This window comes from Microtus oregoni, unplaced genomic scaffold, assembly GCF_018167655.1.
Source record: "Microtus oregoni isolate MIOR12 unplaced genomic scaffold, Mior012 000085F_ref0000168, whole genome shotgun sequence".
Lineage (NCBI taxonomy): Eukaryota > Metazoa > Chordata > Mammalia > Rodentia > Cricetidae > Microtus > Microtus oregoni.
Window position 1 is genome coordinate 4,161,125 of NW_024544551.1, and position 18,951 is coordinate 4,180,075.

The 18,951-nt window shown below is 42.7% G+C and overlaps 1 protein-coding gene across 6 annotated transcripts in view; it reads left to right on the plus strand.

The window, feature by feature from the left end:
- LOC121441955 (sorting nexin-24) overlaps window positions 1-18,951 on the plus strand; it is a 138,009-nt gene that overhangs the window by 68,203 nt on the left and 50,855 nt on the right. For all 6 annotated transcript variants that reach the window (XM_041643380.1, XM_041643379.1, XM_041643381.1 and 3 more), the window contains exon 2: window positions 11,409-11,492. In XM_041643380.1, coding sequence (XP_041499314.1) covers window positions 11,409-11,492 — 84 coding nt within the window. The remainder of the gene's footprint in view (window positions 1-11,408; window positions 11,493-18,951) is intronic.

The following is an 18,951-nucleotide window of genomic DNA, read 5'->3' on the forward strand; positions in this document are numbered from 1 at the left end:
TTCGGCCAAGAAGAGAGAAGTAAGAAAAAGAAGCCAGTAGAGCAAGACAGGAACAGAAAGTGTCTGTGGTTGAGCCTTCCTGAGAACCACCTGAGAAACCTGGGTAATTAGTGTGATAGGCGGAACTGATCACAGCAGAAGTTACACAGGCTGAGGAAGTCGGGCAGGGCAGGGAGAGAGAGGATAGAGGTGGCCTTCCTGGAGAACTAACTACATCTGCTCCTTGGCCAGAGAGATGCAAACCAAGACAGCTAGCTGGAAGGAGTCGCTGCTGAAGGTGCGGAGGAACTGTGAGGTAAGCAAGCTTACCTAGTGTGGTGGTTTGAATCGGAATGGCCCCCTGAGACTCACGTGTTTGAATGCTTGACCCTTGGGGAGTGGCACTATTGGGAGGTATGCCCTTGTCAGGGGAAGTGTATCACTGTGGGGTGGACTTTGAGGTCTCATATGCTGACCCAGTGTGACACACAGTTTCCTTCTGCTGCCTGTGGTATCAAGATGTAGAACTTTCAGCTCCTTTTCAAGCACCACGGCTGCCTGCGTGCCACCATGCGTCTCACCGTGACAATAATGGACTAAACCTCTGAAACTGTAAGCCAGCCTCTAGTTAATGCTTTCCTTTGTAAGAGTTGCTTTGATCGCGGTGTCTCTTCACAGTGATAGAAAGTCTAACTAAGACACTTACTTATGGAGGAATTGGCATTTGATTGTCCATACGCTGTGTAAAATGTGGTATAGAATACGTGCATATAATTACAGTCTCTACCTTAGAGCAGACTTGGAACAAATATATCTGGCAAAGCAATGCTATAGTTATAGTTATATAGTTATATAGCAATGCTAATGTTATAGTTAAGTAAAATATTAAGATGTGAAGAAGTTTGCCTAAGTGTTAAGGAGGGAGGTGGTGTGGGGATTGATGATTTAAATGATTATTTCCAGTCAAAAGTATGTGTGTGTTATGTATTCTGAGTGCAGAAAAAGGAAGAAAAAAATTAAAAAGGAGGAGAAGAAAGGAAAAACAGAGAAGGGAGAAAAGAACCACTTCATAGTTCTTTAAGAACATTTGCCGTTCCACCCCCACCCCCAGGTCTTCCTTATAAAGGACACGTGAATGAGCCTGTGCACGGGGCCGTCATGCACAGGCGCTTACTAAATTAAGAGTCTCTCTTTTAGTAGCCTGCTTTCATTTGTTCTGGTTGGGAGGGTCTTGCAGTGAAGCCCAGACCAACTTTGCACCTGTAGTGTCTTAGTCTGCTGATTGCTGGGATTACAGGCATGTACTAGCCTGCCCAGCTTTTTTTTTAAATTTTAACAGAATTAACAGTATCATTTTATGTTAATAAATCTTATAAAATATGCATATGCTGTTATTAGTCCCTCCTTAAAACATTGCGATGTTTGTAATTTTTGTCATTGAAATGTACTTTTTAAAAAGAATTTTGACAGCTGAGTAGTGGTGGCACATGCCTTTAATCCCAGACTTGGGAGGCAGAGGCAGAAGCAGAGAGTATCTCTGAGTTCGAGGCCAGCCTGGTCTATAGTGCAAGTTCCAGAACAGGCTCCAAAGCTACAGAGAAACCCTATCTCAAAACAAACAAAAAACAATAAATTAAATTAAATAAAATAATGAACATATAACTCTGTCTTCGTTAAGGTTTCTCTTGCTACAATGAAGCACCATGACCATAAAGTGAGTTGGGGAGGAAAGGGTTTAGTTGGTTTACACGTCAGCATTGCTGTTCATCCCTGAAGGAAGTCTGGACAGGAGCTCACACAGGGCAGGAACCTGGAGGCAGGAACCTGGAGGCAGGAGCCTGGAGGCAGGAGCCTGGAGGCAGGAGCTTGGAGGCAGGAGCTGATGCAGAGGTCATGGAGGGGTGCTGCATAGGCTTGCTTCCCCTAGCTTGTTCAACTTACTTTTTCTTATAGAACCCAGAGCCACCAGCCCAGGGATGGAGCCGCCCACAATGGGCTGGGCCTTTTCCCATCAGCCATTAATTAAGAAAATGCCCTACAGCTGAATCTTATGGAGGCCTCTTCTTCATTGAGGTTTCCTCCTTTCGGATAACTCTAGCTTGTATCAAGTTGACGTAAGCCTAGCCAGCACAAGTTTCTTATAAATATGAAAATGAGAAGTAAATCATATTTCAATTTTAGCATGGTACTCTGTGCAATAAACAGTATATAATATTAGTATATTATATGACTACATATTATAGAAATAATCACCCTTTTGTGCTTTGTGTTCAATTGGTGTGTGTGTGTGTGTGTGTGTGTGTGTGTGTGTTGCTCCTGTGTATGTGTGCCAGCCCACTTGTGTGGGAATACATATACACATGTGTGCATGTAATGTGGAGACCAGAGGGTGGCCTCATGTGTCATGCCCAGGGCCACCATCTGTCTTCTTTAGGGAAGACTTTCATAACGGCCTGCCGCTCATCAATTAGGCCAAGCTGGCCGTCAGCGAGTCTCAGGAACCCTTCTGGTGTCCCCTCCCCAGTACTGGGATTATAAGCCTTGCCATCATTTTTTTGCGGGCGCCAGGGATTGAACTCATGTCCCGTTGCTTACTAGGCAAGTGCTTTACCAGCTGAGCCATCCTTGCAGCTCCTCTGCTATATTTTTCATGGATATTGATTCAGAGTAAAGAGTTCTTTTGGTTTGTCTCCTGAAAAGCCATATAAGAACAACAGATAAAACTTTTATTTCCAACCATCAACTATATTTAAATTGGATGTGCTGTCCTGAAAGCCAGGCAAATTACTTGTTGGGAAATGTTTTTTGGTGGTGGTGGTGTTTTGGATTTTGTTGTTGTTTGGTTTTGGTCCTGTTGGGACGATGCTGTGATTTTAGCCTTAGGAGAGCCGGTCTCAGCAAAGCTATCCTGACAGCAGAACTCTGGGTGTGTAGAGATCAAATCATGGCTAGAGGCATTAGTGCCATATCTGTGAACCATTTTGTCTAGAAAAAGACTTTGTCCAAAAGTTTCGTTTAGACCTGTATGCACTGATTCACAAGGAAATGTTTGCCAGTCCACTACTACACTGTCTCTGTGTAGAAAGAGAGAAAAGCGCCCATTATGTGTAGGTAGACTTGGGGTTTGACCTGTGAGTATCTGATGCACTAAGCCCAGGGGTAAAGCTTGCAAAGCAGGGCCAGCCTGCCGCACTTCTGCATTTTCTGACTCCCCCGTAGTTGCCTGCTTCGGACTTCCCGTGGACTCCTGGGGATGCCCGAATTAGAGCTTTGCGTGTTCCATTTCTCTGGAGACTCCACACGGCATGTTACTAACAGTAAGCAGCCCGTACCAAGAGCAGAAAGCCCTCAAAATGATTATATTTCTGCAAGTCAACACCTTTTCCTGCATCCATTGTTCTTTTCTAAAGCAGTCAGACAAATTAAGTGATTATGATATATCATGTAACTGGAGAATCTCTTTGTTTGGGGTAAAAGAAATCAATACAAGAAGCGTGAGGAGTGGCCTTTTCCTCCTTCCCGGCAGCTCCTTGCACATGGCTTCAGAAATGCTGATTCCACACGGAGAATGACAGTGATTCATGCCGAGACCCCGCTCATTAGGAACCCTCCTCCTCTCCCAGACCCTCGCCACTGGTACTGGCTCTGTAGATCTGGAAATAACAATTGGTTTGATACAGAACTTTAGCCGTAAATTTGTATAAATAAATTCAGTCTAAACTGTGGGACAGTGCAGGGTTTGTGTGGTTTCAGTGGGTTCTTTTAAGCCCAGCACAAACTGGTGAGTTGTTTCTGTGCATTCAGGGCCTCTGGCGGTGGAGACAGAGAGGGGTAGATGTGGTAGCTGGGTTACCTGGAGTCACCTTGTCCTCTCTCCAGTAACCTCCCTAAGAAAGAGTTTCACCAGCCATTATTTAAGTTAATGACATAAATAGGCATCATTATTGAGAAGTCTTATTACAAATCAAGACTGTGTGATAAGAGCCAGCTCTTCACAGGCAGTGTCCAGCAGCGTGATTGGGGGAGGGCTGGGGAGTAAAGAAGGAGATGGCTGTGGTGGCAAGGTTCAGTAGGTAAATTGCAGTTTCTGGAAGGTTGTGGAAGCAAATAAATTTTGTTCTCCACCCCAAGCCATGGATCTGTGATTAGGGGACACAATCTATTGCTAAGTAGTTTGTGGGAAGAAAGAAGGATTCTTGTTTAACTGTGTGACAAGTCGAGACAGGTTGTCTTTAGAAGCTCATGGAAACTGTTTTCTACTTTCTTCTGGGGATTTTGTCCACCTCTTCATAAATAGCAATAATTTTCCCTCTTCTTGTTCATCTTGCGACCAAGGCAAGTGTTCTCTAGCACGGTGCTGTCAAGAGTCCTGTCTTGTTATGTTTATTTCAATGGCAAAGATACTGTATCATTGTTATTTAGAGATTTGCCCAGTTAGTAAGTAGTGGGGATAAAAATCTATTTTCATTCTAGTAGATCCTAAAGAAGAATGGGAAGGCCCAGAGAGCAGTTCTCTTCTGGGATGGCTCATTGTTTAACAAATGTGATTTGTTAGCACAGCTCAAGCAAGCCAAGCCGAAGCGGCATTCATATTGTATTGAATGTCTAAGTCAAAGTCACGTGATACTGAAGCTAATGAAAAACTATGTAGGCAATAATGCATATGACCTGATGGGTTTGAATGCATTTTTTTCCTCACTGAATTGATTGATTGGTTTTGTGTCATACTGGTGATGTGGTTTAAAAGAAGAAGAAAAACGAAGACTTTCATAATCAAATAATCAGTCAAAAGATAGCCGCTGAAATCACCACTAGGGTTTAAGATTGAAAACCTGAAGCCGTGAAAGTATATCTAATCCAGCAGTCCCACAAATACCAATAAACTCAAGAAAAATATTTCCTTCTGTCTCTACAGAAACATTTCAGACATTTGACCTAACTGGCATCATTATTATGATGTCTGAAAGCAAAATATGTGCAGAGGAGGAATAAGATGTGCCCAGGGCCCCAGAGAACCAGGAACTGAAGCGTCACAGCTCTCAGGAATTCATAGCCCTTCTCATGCCTTGTATCTCAATTTTCAAGTCTCTGCTGACTCCCAGGCACTTTGCAAAATGAACTTAGCTTAGCTGATCCCATCCTTGTGTCTCTTTCCCTTCCACATTCAGCTTTCGCCATGAGGATGAGATTAATTTTATAAAGCATTTTTTGAAATTACCTGGCTTGAGTGAGAAGGAAACACGGAACACCCAACAAACCCGCTTAGGAGTTTATTAGAGGGGGCGTGTACAGGGCCTGGGGAATCGGTGTGCAGAGAGAGGAGAGAGAGAGAGAGAAAGAGAGAGAGACAGAGAGAGAGAGCGAGCGAGAGAGAGAGAGAGAGAGAGAGAGAGAGAGAGAGGGGGGAGAGGGGAGAGGGGAGAGGGAGAGAGAGCGAGCACGCCCACCGGGGGTTGGCGTGACTACGTCATACACAGATGACAGGCTCACGCATGCGCACAAGGGCTTAGCTGAGTCATAGTGGATGTAACCACTCATGTGCACACATGGGTCACACAGAACCTTTTAACATTCAGGCACTTCTACCTGAGGGCTTGTCTGCACATGCATGGCTCTAGAACTCTGAAGTGTCAGCCTTATGGGAATGAATATGTTACATTTTAAATTTAAAATTATATCTGTTAGTGTGTGTGTGCGCATGCGTATGCACGTATGAGTGTGCATTCCTACACTCACATCTTTGACTACATGTGTTGTGTGAAGGACTGCTTTGTGGAATTGATTTGCTCCTTCCACTTTTATTTGGGTTCTGGGGATCAAAGAGATCACCAGGTTTATGCATCAAGTGCCTTTACCTATTGAGCCATCATGCTAAAAATAAAAGTTTTCTTTAAATCAAGAGATTTAAAGGAAAATTATAATTTTTATCAAATTTCAAAGAAAATTAACATATATGCATGATATATGTGTGTAATATATATTATATATGTTACTAAGTACACACACATATTGCATATATGCTTGGAACATAGGTTTTCCTGCATTCGGCAGCTTTTTAGCAGCGTCCTTTGATGGCCAATCATGTCAAGGGAGGAGATTCTCACCCCAGTTCCTTTTCTTTTAATTCACATTTTTATTTTATGTATATGGATGCATACCACATGTGGTCCTGGTGCCAGAAAAGGGTACCAGATCCCCTGGGACTGGAATTACAGGTGGTTGGAAGCCATTATATGATGCTGGGAATTGAACCAGGGTCCTCTGGAAAAGTAACTGGTGCTCACAAACACTGAGCCATCTCTCCAGCTCCTCAAGTTTCTTCTTTCATCTAGTTCCTTCCCAGTACACCTCATCTCTTCTGCTTGTATCATTTTTTCCCCCAAAGGCTGTATCTATATCATGTCTTTTCTCATGTCTTTCCTTCCCATGGTCATTTTCTTTTTAAATGAAAATAGTTTTTTTAATATAATATATTTTGATCATATTTTCCCCTCCTTCATCAACTCCCCAATTCTCTCTACCTCCCCACCCATTCAATTCCACACCTTCTTTCTCTCTCTCTTTTTAGAAAATAATCAAGTATATGAAACAAACAAGCAAGGGTAGAACAAAACAACAGAGAGGGACAGAAAGAAAGAAAAAGTATGAGAAGCACATACACAAGCAGCCACACACCTGAAACCCATTGAAAACACAAAATTCATTGTATTTTTATACTGACAAGGTTTTAATATACTTACAACCTGATGTGTAATAATAATTGTCTTCCATGATGTACAGATTGAGTCTAAGAACTGAACACAGTAATGAATGGTTACCACTAGTCTAACTGTGCTGTGTATGTTTATATGTATTTGTGTGTGTTTGTGTGTGTGTATGTATTTCTGTTTTTACTGTGCAATCAAGAAGTCTGCTTAGTTACAATTCCCATCGTGGACTTTTAATTTCCATTTAAGGCAGCTATACAAGTAGATGTTTCAGAACTACACGAAGGTTCTATTGAACAGTCATTATTAATCCCTCCACATGTGTTAACTTTCTTTTCACACTAAAAGTTTAAAGCTATAAAGCATTTAAATTTCCTGGAGTCATTCCTAGGCTGGCCTGAAAGCTCAGCAGATAAAAGTGGTTGTCTTACAAGCTTGAAGACCTGAGTTTGACCCTAGAATCCACAATGGAAGGAGAGAACTCAGTCCTGAAAATTGTCCTCCAACCTCCAGTTGTGTGTCATGGCATATACATTCCCGTACTCAAGTAACTGTTATATGCACAAACACAAAATAAATTTAAACTTTAAAAACACAAAACAGAGGGAACTCCTAGGATTCCTTGTCATGATGTACTTTGTACAGTAACATTTTAAGCTACTTCATTCCTCTTACTTTTTAATTTCCAAATCAAAAGTAGAAAAAAATGATTTGTAGAATTTGATAATTATCATGAAGTTGTGTCTCCCAATAGTGGCAATACATTGAAATACAGGCATCTATTAACCAGAGACTGTACTTTAAAAACGAGTTTGTTCTTGTGTCTTCCAGGTACGCTTGTATAGTATATAAAATGCAGGTAATGTGGTACTAGTTCATTCACACCTGAGATATTGTAATGTGATGTTTTGTCTTTTGCTTTTTAAGTAGGTCAAAGCTTGTGAGTTTCAGAATCTGTAAGTTTTGTCAAAATAAAATGTTCATAGTAGAAATCGAACTAAGTTTCTGTAGTCCTTTAGCTACTTTGAGTGTGCAGTGTTTTATGGTTTGCAAAATACTTTTCCAAGTTTTAATTAAAAAAAAAATAGTCTCGGGCTGGAGAAATGGCTCAGTGGTTAAGAGCATTGCCTGCTCTTCCAAAGGTCCTGAGTTCAATTCCCAGCAACCACATGGTGGCTCACAACCATCTGTAAAGAGGTCTGGCACCCTCTTCTGGCCTTCAGTCATACAGGCAGAATATTGTATACATAATAAATAAATAAATATTAAAAAAAAAGAAAAAAAAAAGAAGTGTGCTTAGAACTGTAGAGGGGAAAGCATCGGTTCACAACCATTGAGTGTGTGCTGCTCAGTGCAAACTATTTCAAGAGTTATAACAAGCAAAGCTTGGTACCAAATCATGTTGTATTTAGTTTGTTTTATATTTGAACCTTTACATTGAATATAGCCTTTTGGAGGAGTGGTGTCAGAGACCATGGGAATATACAGCAGGTAACAACTAATGTTCAGATGTCAACCCACCAGAGGAATGATTCTCTGATGGAGGAGAATCCCATCTAAGCAGAGCCTATGGGAACACAGACTCTGGAAACTGTTGCTCCTGTCTGTCATTTCACATTTGCTAAAGCAGTTATGGTGTCTCCCCAACACCTGCACTGTAGTGTATAATTTCATATGATATGTATTTGTAATCTCATGATTGTTTCTCAATCTTATGGGCACAAATACCTATGGATGGTCAGGAAGATGACTTCTCAGTAAGCTGTATAATTTTGATATATAGAAAAATATACTAGGATATGCTTCATAACTATATCTATTGTCCCACGAGGACTGGAAGACACTGAAAAGCCTACTTTGTTCCTTTACTCAAACTACACACAGTTAGCTCATTTTTACTTCAGAGCAAGTTCAAACTAGACTGAATGTTTCTGTAAATGGATCATGAGCTAAAAACTTTACAGATATGCACTTGGCCAGAGTTGCAGATGTCTAACCAAGGTTATTAACACAAAGCAACCTAAAAAAAAAAGCCAATTCGTTGCTTGCCAAGACTGGCTGATAAGACCTGACTTTCTATACAGATCACTCTGCAGCATATCTCACAGGGTCCTGTGTTTCTGGTCTCTGGTCACAGTCTTATACCTCGGACCTTGAAACCTTGCACTGCCATGGTAAATGGCTCAGCTCCTTATCACTTACCCAAGGAATGTGCTATGACCAATGAGATGCAACTCTTGTAACTTTTTTCGTATTGACTCAAGCTTCCTGTAAAAAATATATTTAAGCCAGGTGAACAAAGAAGCAAGGGAGAATTGGATAGAATTACTCCTGTCCTTAAAAGGGACAGCTTGTACAATATATAGAACCCAAATCTCTTCTTAGGAGAGGCTTGAATTATTCATTAGATGTTTCTAGTCTGGTATAAGCATTTTTTTTTCCCTATGGAGGTGACATGCTTTGGGTATGTCCATGGGTAATTTTTCTTGACTGTGTTAGCTGAGGTGGGAAGATATACCCACTGTGGGTAGCAACACTCCCTAGGCAGCAGATACTAACATGTCTAAGAATGGAGAAAGTGAACTGAGCACTAGTGTGTATCCATCCTCTCCATTTTGTTGTTATTCTGGGGTTCTTTTGTTTTTGTTTTTTTTAGACAGTGTCTCTCCATGTTGTCTTGGAACTGTCTATGTGCATCAGACTGGCCTTGAACTCACAAGTGTTGGGATTAAAAGTGTGTGCCACCACCACCCAGCTTTCTTCTCTGTCCTTGATTGTTGTCTAGTGTGACCAATTCTCTCAAGCTCTTGTCTTTTGCAGTGACTTCCCAGACCTGAAGGACTGCAGACTAGAATTCTGAGCCAAATAAATTTTTTCTCCTTTAAGTTGCTTTTCCCAGGATATTTTATTACAATAACAAGAAAAGAAGGACACACTTTGCAAACCTGGGGGTAAGGCTGGAGAGACAGCCCAGTGGTTAAGAACTCTTGTTATACTTGTTCAGGGTCTCTGTTTCCCAACACCTACATCAGACTGTTCAGAACCACCAGCATCTTCCAGGGGGATCTGATGCCCTCTTCTGGCTTATTCAGACACTGCATGTATATTGTAGTCATGTCTGAAGGTGACGTCGTAGGTTGAGTATTACTGATATCTGTCCTATGGATTCTTCAGCCAATTAAAGGGGCTGTTGTGATGCCACCCCCAAGTAACCAGACCCGGTCAGTCTTATCAGCTCAGTGGCTGGAAACGACTTTGATTCTTGCCACATTGTTTTGACCAATAAAGGGGGACGCCAGGTTGAAGCTGCCTGCCTCTTGAATCTGTTTCTGGACACGTCTATCTAGTTCTCTTTGTGAGAGGCTTTTGCAAGAAGGATTATTTCTTTGGTGAATAACTAACCAGTGTTTTTCTAAGAAGCAATGGATGTGTATCTAAGAGTTAGCATATGTATATTTTAAAAGAAAATAAGAAAAGTGTTGAGGAAGAATTCTTAAAGAAATGAAATGTTAATATGAGATATTGATTAAATTGATAAACTTTTTCCAGTAAAATTTTTTAAAAGAAGGATTGTTTGTTTTTTAACTGCATCTTACAGTGGAAGAATTTGTGATTCAAAGACACACAAAAGTACAGGTAGCGTTTATGTTTGATAGTAAGTCTGAGCTAAAATAGTTGTTGCATACAAAGCAGAAATACAGGGCCATCGGGCTCTATTTTCATATTGAAAGTATAGAACCTTTCATGTCCTATGTTAAATACAAATACATACTATATTTTGGATAAACAGGGTTTTTTTTTTGGTTGTTGTTGTTATTTTACTCTGTGATGCCCTTTGTTCTTTTCCAAGGGTTAATCCAAACTGGAACTCAAACTTGCCAATATTCTCTCATCTTGGGGTTTACAGACTCTCACTTAGCAAAACGAGGGTGAGACAGAGACTCGGGAACAGCCCTGGCTCTTTATTTCCTGCCAGGTAACTCCTCCCTTGCAGAGTGGAGCCTTGTTTCCACGACTCTCAGTACCTCTCAGCGCTCTTCCCAGTCTTGACCCAGTGACCCAAGGATCAAGAAGATGTCATGTTAGTGCCTACTAATTAGAGTGCTCAGAGCACCTCTGCCTCTGGCCTCTCAACCTTTTGGAAGTGAGAGCACAGGCTGTCACTCACATCAGGCGAGGGCGGGGGGATGAGCCCTCCCTGCATTTGCCCTGTTTTGCAAAAAGCAGGATAAGCCCAGCTGAGACTAGAGACGAATATGCAGGTTAGGAAGAAATTAACCTAAAACGCACTGCTGTTTGCATGATCGTCTCAGATGACACCTGCCTTCCGTGAAGTCCCCAGTCAGGGTGCCCCGTGACTGCGTCCTCAGGGGTCTAGCTTTTGCAGCACACTCTCAGCTCTGTGCCGTCATTGTCATTTGATGAAGTCATTTCAAGCGAAGGATATTCTCTGCATAAAAAATGAATTAGTGTTTCAGTGCACGGGAGTTTCCCTGTCTGTAGACACATTCTTGGAGATGCTAAAGTTAGTGGGTGAGGATTTGGTTCCAGGGCTCATTAATCAGTGTTGTTGGGTCAGGGTCTCCTGAGCCTTCTGGGTTCCGGGAGAATCAGCTTCTGTAATTAAAGGGATGAAATATATCACAGTCACAAACTTACCACATCGACAACTGAGGGGTTTGAACTAGTGGAATTAATCTCTTTAATTTTTTTCCCTCTTAGGTGTTTAAAATAGAAGTGCTAATGAATGGAAGAAAACATTTTGTTGAGAAAAGGTACAGCGAATTCCATGCCTTGCACAAAAAGGTAATCTTTGGTTTTATGTTTTCCTCCTTTTCTCTGTGTGGGGCCCATGATATAATGTTAAGATTCCATCCTGTGTTCCTCAGAACATTGACTGTCTGCTGTGTATGTAGTTTCTTTATAATGGCATTAATTTCCTTTTAAAATCAATTGTCCAGTTAGTGTGTTTGGTTTTTATTTCCAAATAAGTGGGTTTTCTGTCACAATTGCTTGCATATGCACATCTGCGGTGAAAGCTGTTTGCAGTACATTGCATCAAATATTAAAGGTTTACCATGAATAAGATCAACGCCCTCATCTGTCCAAGAAATACATTTAATGTTCTTTACTAAAAAACACAAAAAAATCACTATGCAGCAAGAAATTTATTAAATTCAACTTAATTGTTGTGTATCTAGACACGCTTATGTATCTACACGCATGTGTTCACATGGAGCACATGGAAAGAGTCCCATCCCCCGTCCCCCGCCCATGGCTGTGCTCAGAGTTGTGAAGAGCGACTACACCAGAATGATCGGTGCTTTAGCTCTGAGGTCTTTCTCAAAGTCATGGAGTAAAGAAACAGAAGAGCAAAAGAAATAACTGATACTCAGGAAGAAATGATCACTAAGGAATTGAAAATAAATACTTAAAAAACCCTCCAAACCAGGCTTAATTTTTTGTGGGTTATGAATTACTTGGGTGCTAAATTTTTTACAATAATTTGAAATACCTAATGAGTGTAAAAAAAATCACAAGTGAGGAGTCAGTTCAAATTTATCATTTTTCTTTCCACATATCTGTGACTAGGAGTATATCATACATATATGTATAAATCACTTATATATGTATATAAATGTTATATTCACACATGTGAAATATATGTATGAAACACATGGATGCATGCCATAATTAGTTGGGCAAGAAGCCAGAAATGGGTTGTTAGGAGAGTCTTTTAGTTTTATGCTTTTTAATGTCTATGTATTTATTCTGGGACACATCACTGCATAAAAGATGTCATAATGTGTTGATTCTGAACGAAAAGGCTTTTAGAACATTGTGAAAAGTTTCCCACTTTAATCAAGAGAGTAGAGAATTAAGTCTAAACCGAAAGATTAGTCAGCCTGTTTGCCTGTTGTCTGTGTTGAGATTTTTGTCTGTCTAGTTTCAAACAGAGTCTCACTCTGGCTGGCTTAGACTCTACAGGTACCCCTCTGTTCCTCCTCCTGAGCGCTGGGCTTGGCCTGCACCACCAGGCCTCCTCCCTCTCTTCTTCTTAGAGATGTTCTAAACTTTTTTTTTAAATGATGGCAAATCATTTGATTAAGTAAATTTAATTCTCCAGTTAGCATTCCATCAAGTTCAGGTTTCCTCCTGGAGAAACCATGCAAATTCCTACAGATTTCCATCGGATGCTGCCTGGCATAGCACAACTAATAAAAACCCAGAGACAGATATTGGGGTTCGACCTGAAGGTCAGAAAAGCAAAACAGCCAGCCACTGGCTCTTACCTCTGCCTCAGTCTGAAGTAATGATCTTGCCTCCAGGAATCCTCAGAATGATACTGTGTCTGAGAACTGTCTCCTCCCTTCTCTAGGGCCGGGATTAAAGGAGTACACCACTACTGCCCCGTTTCTGTGACAAGCTAGTGTGGCTACTGGGATTAAAGGTGTGTGTCACCACTGCCTGGTCTGTACAGTTGACTAGAGTGGCTGTTTTATTCTCAGAACTTCAGGCAAGCTTTATTTATTAAAATACAAATGAAATATTGCTACAGCCAGAAGACTTGTTTTTAAAAAGCACCAGCCCCAGGGACCTCAGAGAGAAACAAACATAAAATTGGAGTCCCTCTTCTTCATGGGATTCTGTTTTGTTTGGTTTTAGGAGCAAACAAATTCCTCTAGGACCCTGGTAAACTAAGTCCCTATGGAAGGTTGAGGTCAGGTCTCTCTCCATCTGCACACAGCTTCTCCCTGCCAGTGTAGCCTTGACCAGCTTGTCAGGTGCAAGCCCCTTCCTAACCCACTGGGTCAGCATGAAGTACTCAGCCACCAGCACAACCCAGCTGAGCTCTCCAGATACCAGGGGATCGACCCCATAACAGACACAGCAGGGTGACTGCCAATTAGGCTGGCCCTGTCCATGGGGCAGCCCACAGACGCTACTTGTGTGCAGACCGGATTGCTCACGTTCTGCCCTAGGACATTTTTTTTTTTACCCTCTCATCAGCAATCAAGCATTGTCAAAACAAACAAAAAAAAAATATCCTGTACTTTCTCTTGGACTTGTTCTTTCAATTTCTGCAGTTCTATTATTTATTAACTTTATCCAGTTTCTCATAATGAAGCTTGTTAGAGTAAATTGAGGAGTAATTCTCAAATCTCTGTGACAGAATTTAAGACATCCTTCTAGGCACGTGAGCTCCAGTTTGGGAGCAGGGACAGGCTGTTGGTAGACCGTGCTGTTTGACTTTGTGGGACCGCCACTGCCGTGTTAGAATTGGTAGAAAGGCAAGGCCAAAAGGCAAATGCGTGCGTTAGTGAGATGTAAAAGTGTGTATCCCTCTGTAATCCTAACTTTAAAACTGCTCAGAAGCACCGTGGCAGTAAGACTGAATGGCTTTAAGGCGCTGCTCCCCACCGGGCAAGCCTCGTCATCAAGCTGTGCTTTTGTCCCCCTCTGATGTGGGGTCCCCTCTGTATGCTGTGAATATGTTTTATTGCCATTGGTTAATAAAGCAGCTGCTTTGGCCTATATCAGGGCAGAATAGAGCTAGGTGGAAAAACCAAACTGAATGCAGGGAGAAAGAAGGTGGAGTCAGGTAGATGCCATGTAGCTGCCAAAGGAGAAACATGCCAGAACCTTACCAGTAGGTCACAGCCTTGTGGTGATACGTAGATTAATAGAAATGGGTTAATTTAGGATGGAAGAGCTAGCTGGAAATAGGCCTGAGCCACTGACCAAACAGTGTCGTAATTAATATAGTTTGCGTGTGATTATTCGGGTCTGGGCGGCCAGGAAACGTAAGAACAGTCTTTGTCTACAACCCTACACTACATAGACAACACGCACCAAATATGCACACACATACACACCACACACTACATACACACACACCACACACTACATACACATACACCACACACACTAAATATACACATCACTTATAAACACATCATACACACACCACATACATACACCACACACACACACACAACGACAATGCTTAGAACTAACAGTTCAAGGTTCGGAGTGTTGAAGGTCCTTCTGACCTTTCTCTTACTTGACCTTTCTAGAATGTCACTAGGTCTTACCATCTCATTCTTCCGCATTCCTGCCATGAGCACCCCTTGGTTTTTCACTGTCACCCCAGAGCGGTGCTATTTTGTCTTGTGTCCACAGTCTGGCCCTCATCTTTTTCCTTTTTCTCTACTCCATGTGAGTTTGCCTGCATCTCCAGACCTTTCTCCACTCTCACTGATGTGGGCTTGAACTGTCTACCGTGCCACAGATGGTGACTCCCGGGACACTGTTCTCAAACCTTGTGTTAGTTCCCCATTGCTGTTACAGCAAATAACAGCAGAAAGGACAGCTTAAAACAAGGCACATTTATTATCTTGTGCTAAGTGGGTGGACAGGGCTGCATTCCCATAGGAGAGTCCGTTTCCTGTCGGTTGTAGCTCCAAGCAGCTGCCCACATTCCTCGTGGCCCTTTCCATCCTCGAAGCTGGCAGTCACTGTCCTTCCTGCTCCTGCCTCCCTCCTGTCATCTCCTGTCTTCACAACCCACATTGGGCCCATCCCAATAATAATCCAGGACAGCTATTCCGTATCAACATTCTGCATTTAAATCCTGTCTGTAAAGCCCCATTCTGCACAGGAGCACCACTCATGGGCTCTGGGGATGAGGGGGTCTCAGGTGTCTTTGAAGGCATCATCATTCTGTCCACTTCCAACCACCTACTGGCCAGCCCTGTTTCTGCTGCTTCTCCTAAGAAAAGTTCCTGTTAGCCACACCCAAGGACATCCTGTAGAGGCCCGCACTTCCCTGTCTTTGCCAGGCTAAATGCCCATCATCTGCCCGTGTGTTAAAAACAAAGCAGGACATTCAAGTTCTCCAGCGCCAGCTGCCTGTTTTTTAATCTTTTATTTCCCCTTCAAACACCTGTTCCATTTAATATAGACATTTCTACTTAAACAATTAAAATTATGTCTTAACACAATCAAAGCTTCGTTATCCCACATCTCCAGCTGGGTTCCAGGTTCCCTGAAAGCTCATGGTTCCCTCACAGGCTACAGTGTCAGGTGTGTATTGCTGCTCCTGCCCCCTCCCCCCACCGGCCTCAGTCTTCTCCTTTGTATTTTCCACAGAGTTAACTATCTGCTGTCTGGGATATTGGAGAGCATCATATGTGTTCTGTGTGAACGTTTATGTTATTGGAAATCTGACCTCAGGTTCCTCTAATCTCAGTTCCTTGGTAGCTTCTGCTGTGCCCAGAGGAGGTAGGGGCAGCAAATTAAACAAGACTCCATTCTGTTCTTTGGAACAAGGTGTCCCTTGGCTCAGGCACAGGCTCTTGTAAGGGTCGGCCTTTAAGTATGTGAAGACACCAGCCCCGTACCCCACTCACACCTACCCCTGCCAAGTCACTCATAACTTTCCACGGCCGTGCCTGCAGAGGGCTGTGCTGTCCCAGGCCCCAGACTCTGCCCCACACTGCAGACTTCTGAGCGTGGTTGGCTATGCTTTTCCAGCTGTTTTCTGTCAGCTCCAGCCCACCCCTTTATTCACAACGTTTTCAGGGAAATATGGGGCTGGCTCATTTTCGAATTAACTATCCTCATCTTTTGTTATTGCCTCCTTAGGGTTTGAGTCAAATATCGCGTTCTCTTTTATTCAATGTAATGAAGTACACATTTCAGATGTATCAGAAAACTACTCTGTGGGGTCAAACCAAGAGAGCAGCACCCCTGTACCAGCCCTGAGGGAACCCTGAGAAGACTGAGGTGATAGAATACAGGAAGGGTTATCTCATGGCAACCCAATTCCAAATAGCTCTGCTTGCTTCTTTTTCTTTCTTTTTTCTTTTTTTTTTTGTCTCTGCTTATTCAGATGCTTTTGTTTCCATTCTTTTTTATTTCTGTCCTTTGTAAAATTGTTTTTGAACTTCTCTGGGGGGGAAAATAGTAGGTTTTTCTAGCCACGTCATATGCATGTAGGTCTTTTCTGTCTGTACTAAGTTCTCAGCGAGTTCTAACAGTGTCAGAAGGGAAAGGGAATGGCTCCATCCTGAAAAGGTACATGTGCGTGTGCAAGTGTTTATCTGCACACACATCAGAAAGGTCCTTTGCCCCGATGCTGCGTAGCGGGAAAGTTAATCATCAGATGAAGTAGACAAGGAGGATTTATCTTGCGAGCAGCTGAGCCCTCCTGGAAACCTATTGTCTTGGGTTTGTCTCTCATCTAAATTCTTGCCCCCCTCCAAATGTGTCATGGAGAAAGTCTGTGTGGTGATCGGTTCCCTCCGTACCCTCCTGTAAACAGAAAGGAAAGATGCCTTCAGTGCTGTGTCCTCGACATGCAGAGAGAAAACCGGAGAGACAGAGTGTGGAACATTGTGGGGAGTCAAAGTCAGGTTGTAAGGCTTGCACAGTTGTCTTGCCTCCCCTTGCCCCCTTTTAGAAACACTCCTGTAGGGTACATCCCCATCCCCACTCACTACCTGTCCATCCGCGTTGGCCCTCCCAGTGTTCCGTTGTAGCATAGTAAGTCACCTCAGACACAAACCTTCAAGTAACCATTGTCACACAGAGTCTCCATGGGTCAGGAGTCGGTCTGGCTGGCTGTGATCAAGGGCAGCCATGATGTGGTCTTGTCCGCTTAAGCCCGTGTCTATGCTCACTTGGGCAGACTTCTGCCTGAATCTGTAGGAGTGATGCCTTGTATTGCTGACTGTTGATAGAGGCAGCTCTTAGCTGCTTGAGGCCACTTCCTCAAAGCCATCAGTCTGCTAGGACTGAGGGGTACAGACATGTAACCGTGGAGGTGACTATCCCATGGTAATCCCACATGGAAGGAGTTAGGTAGGCTGTAAACACCATGGGGCCAGTTTGTGCATTCTGTTCACCATAGCTCTTTTGCTGTGTTAGGACTTCACTCTCAATGCAATATAATTTAGTTCTATATCTATAAGATACACACACACACACACACACACACAGGATTCAGACTCCTGGTTTTACAGAATTCTGTATACTCACTCACACATTAGCTCCACGTGGACACCGAGAGGCATCTCTAGCGTAGATTCTCCCATCTCAAGAGTTGATTACTTTATGTTAGGAGTGTCTAAGGTTGTATCTTATAGAACTTTGACCGGTTTTCTTTTTTGTAAAATATTTGTTTGTTTGTTTATTTATTATGTTTACAATATTCTTTCTGCGTTATGCCTGAAGGCCAGTAGAGGGCACCAGACATCATTACATATGGTTGTGAGCCACCACGTGGTTGCTGGGAATTGAACTCAGGACCTTTGGAAGAGCAGGCAATGCTCTTAACCTCTGAGCCGTCTCTCCAGCCCCTGACTGGTTTTCTTAAGCAAGTAAGAGATCTATTGTTGTTATCCTCAGGAAACCTAAAGTCAGGCACCCCAAGGGATGGAGCTAGCCTCAGTGTCCACCGTCCAAACATGACTTGACTTTCTGATTATAATAGAGCTGCGGCCACTCCAGGCTTCACTTCATACTTCTGGCAGAAACAAGTTCTGCTGTCTTTCTGGGAAAACAGAAGTTCCACCCAGTAGACTTGTGCTACGTTTTAACAAGTCTCAATTGTGTCACATGACCACGGTGATGGTAAGGGAACTTAGGAAATCACGATTTTCCATATTAACATGTTGAACTCTGAATGACATTTCCCCCTGTTCACAGGGTATTAAATAGAGCTGACCGTGGTTGTAAGCACAAAACAGTGGTGACAGTCACAGATGGGATTCTGTTGTTCTTCCGTGGGCATGACCAGGCTCCTGTTGCTTTACCATTTCCAACTGCACAGCTTGTGCCTGGTGGATGAAGGTGTCTGGTCTGGCTCCACCCATTGTATAGGCCATTTACATAAAGGGTGGACGAATGAAAAGAAGGAAAGATTCCCTTCCTCCGCGACTTCTGAGAACCCTTCTTGGATTGGATTGACACCTCCTCTGCTTTCTTCTCTGTGACCAGGATGCAGTCACATTCTTATTTTTTTTATTTTACTTTATTTTTTTTTATTTTTGGTTTTTTGAGACAGGGTTTCTCTGTATAGCTTTAGTGCCTGTCCTGAACTCTCTCTTGTAGACCAGGCTGGCCTCGAACTCACAGGTTGAGATATCCGGCTTCATGAGCTGAGCCCCTAGTAGATTCTTGGACTTTCTATTGATGAACAGCGGTTGTTGGGCTGGCTGGCTCACAGCCGTATTCATTCTGTCAGTTCTAGAGAAGTCTA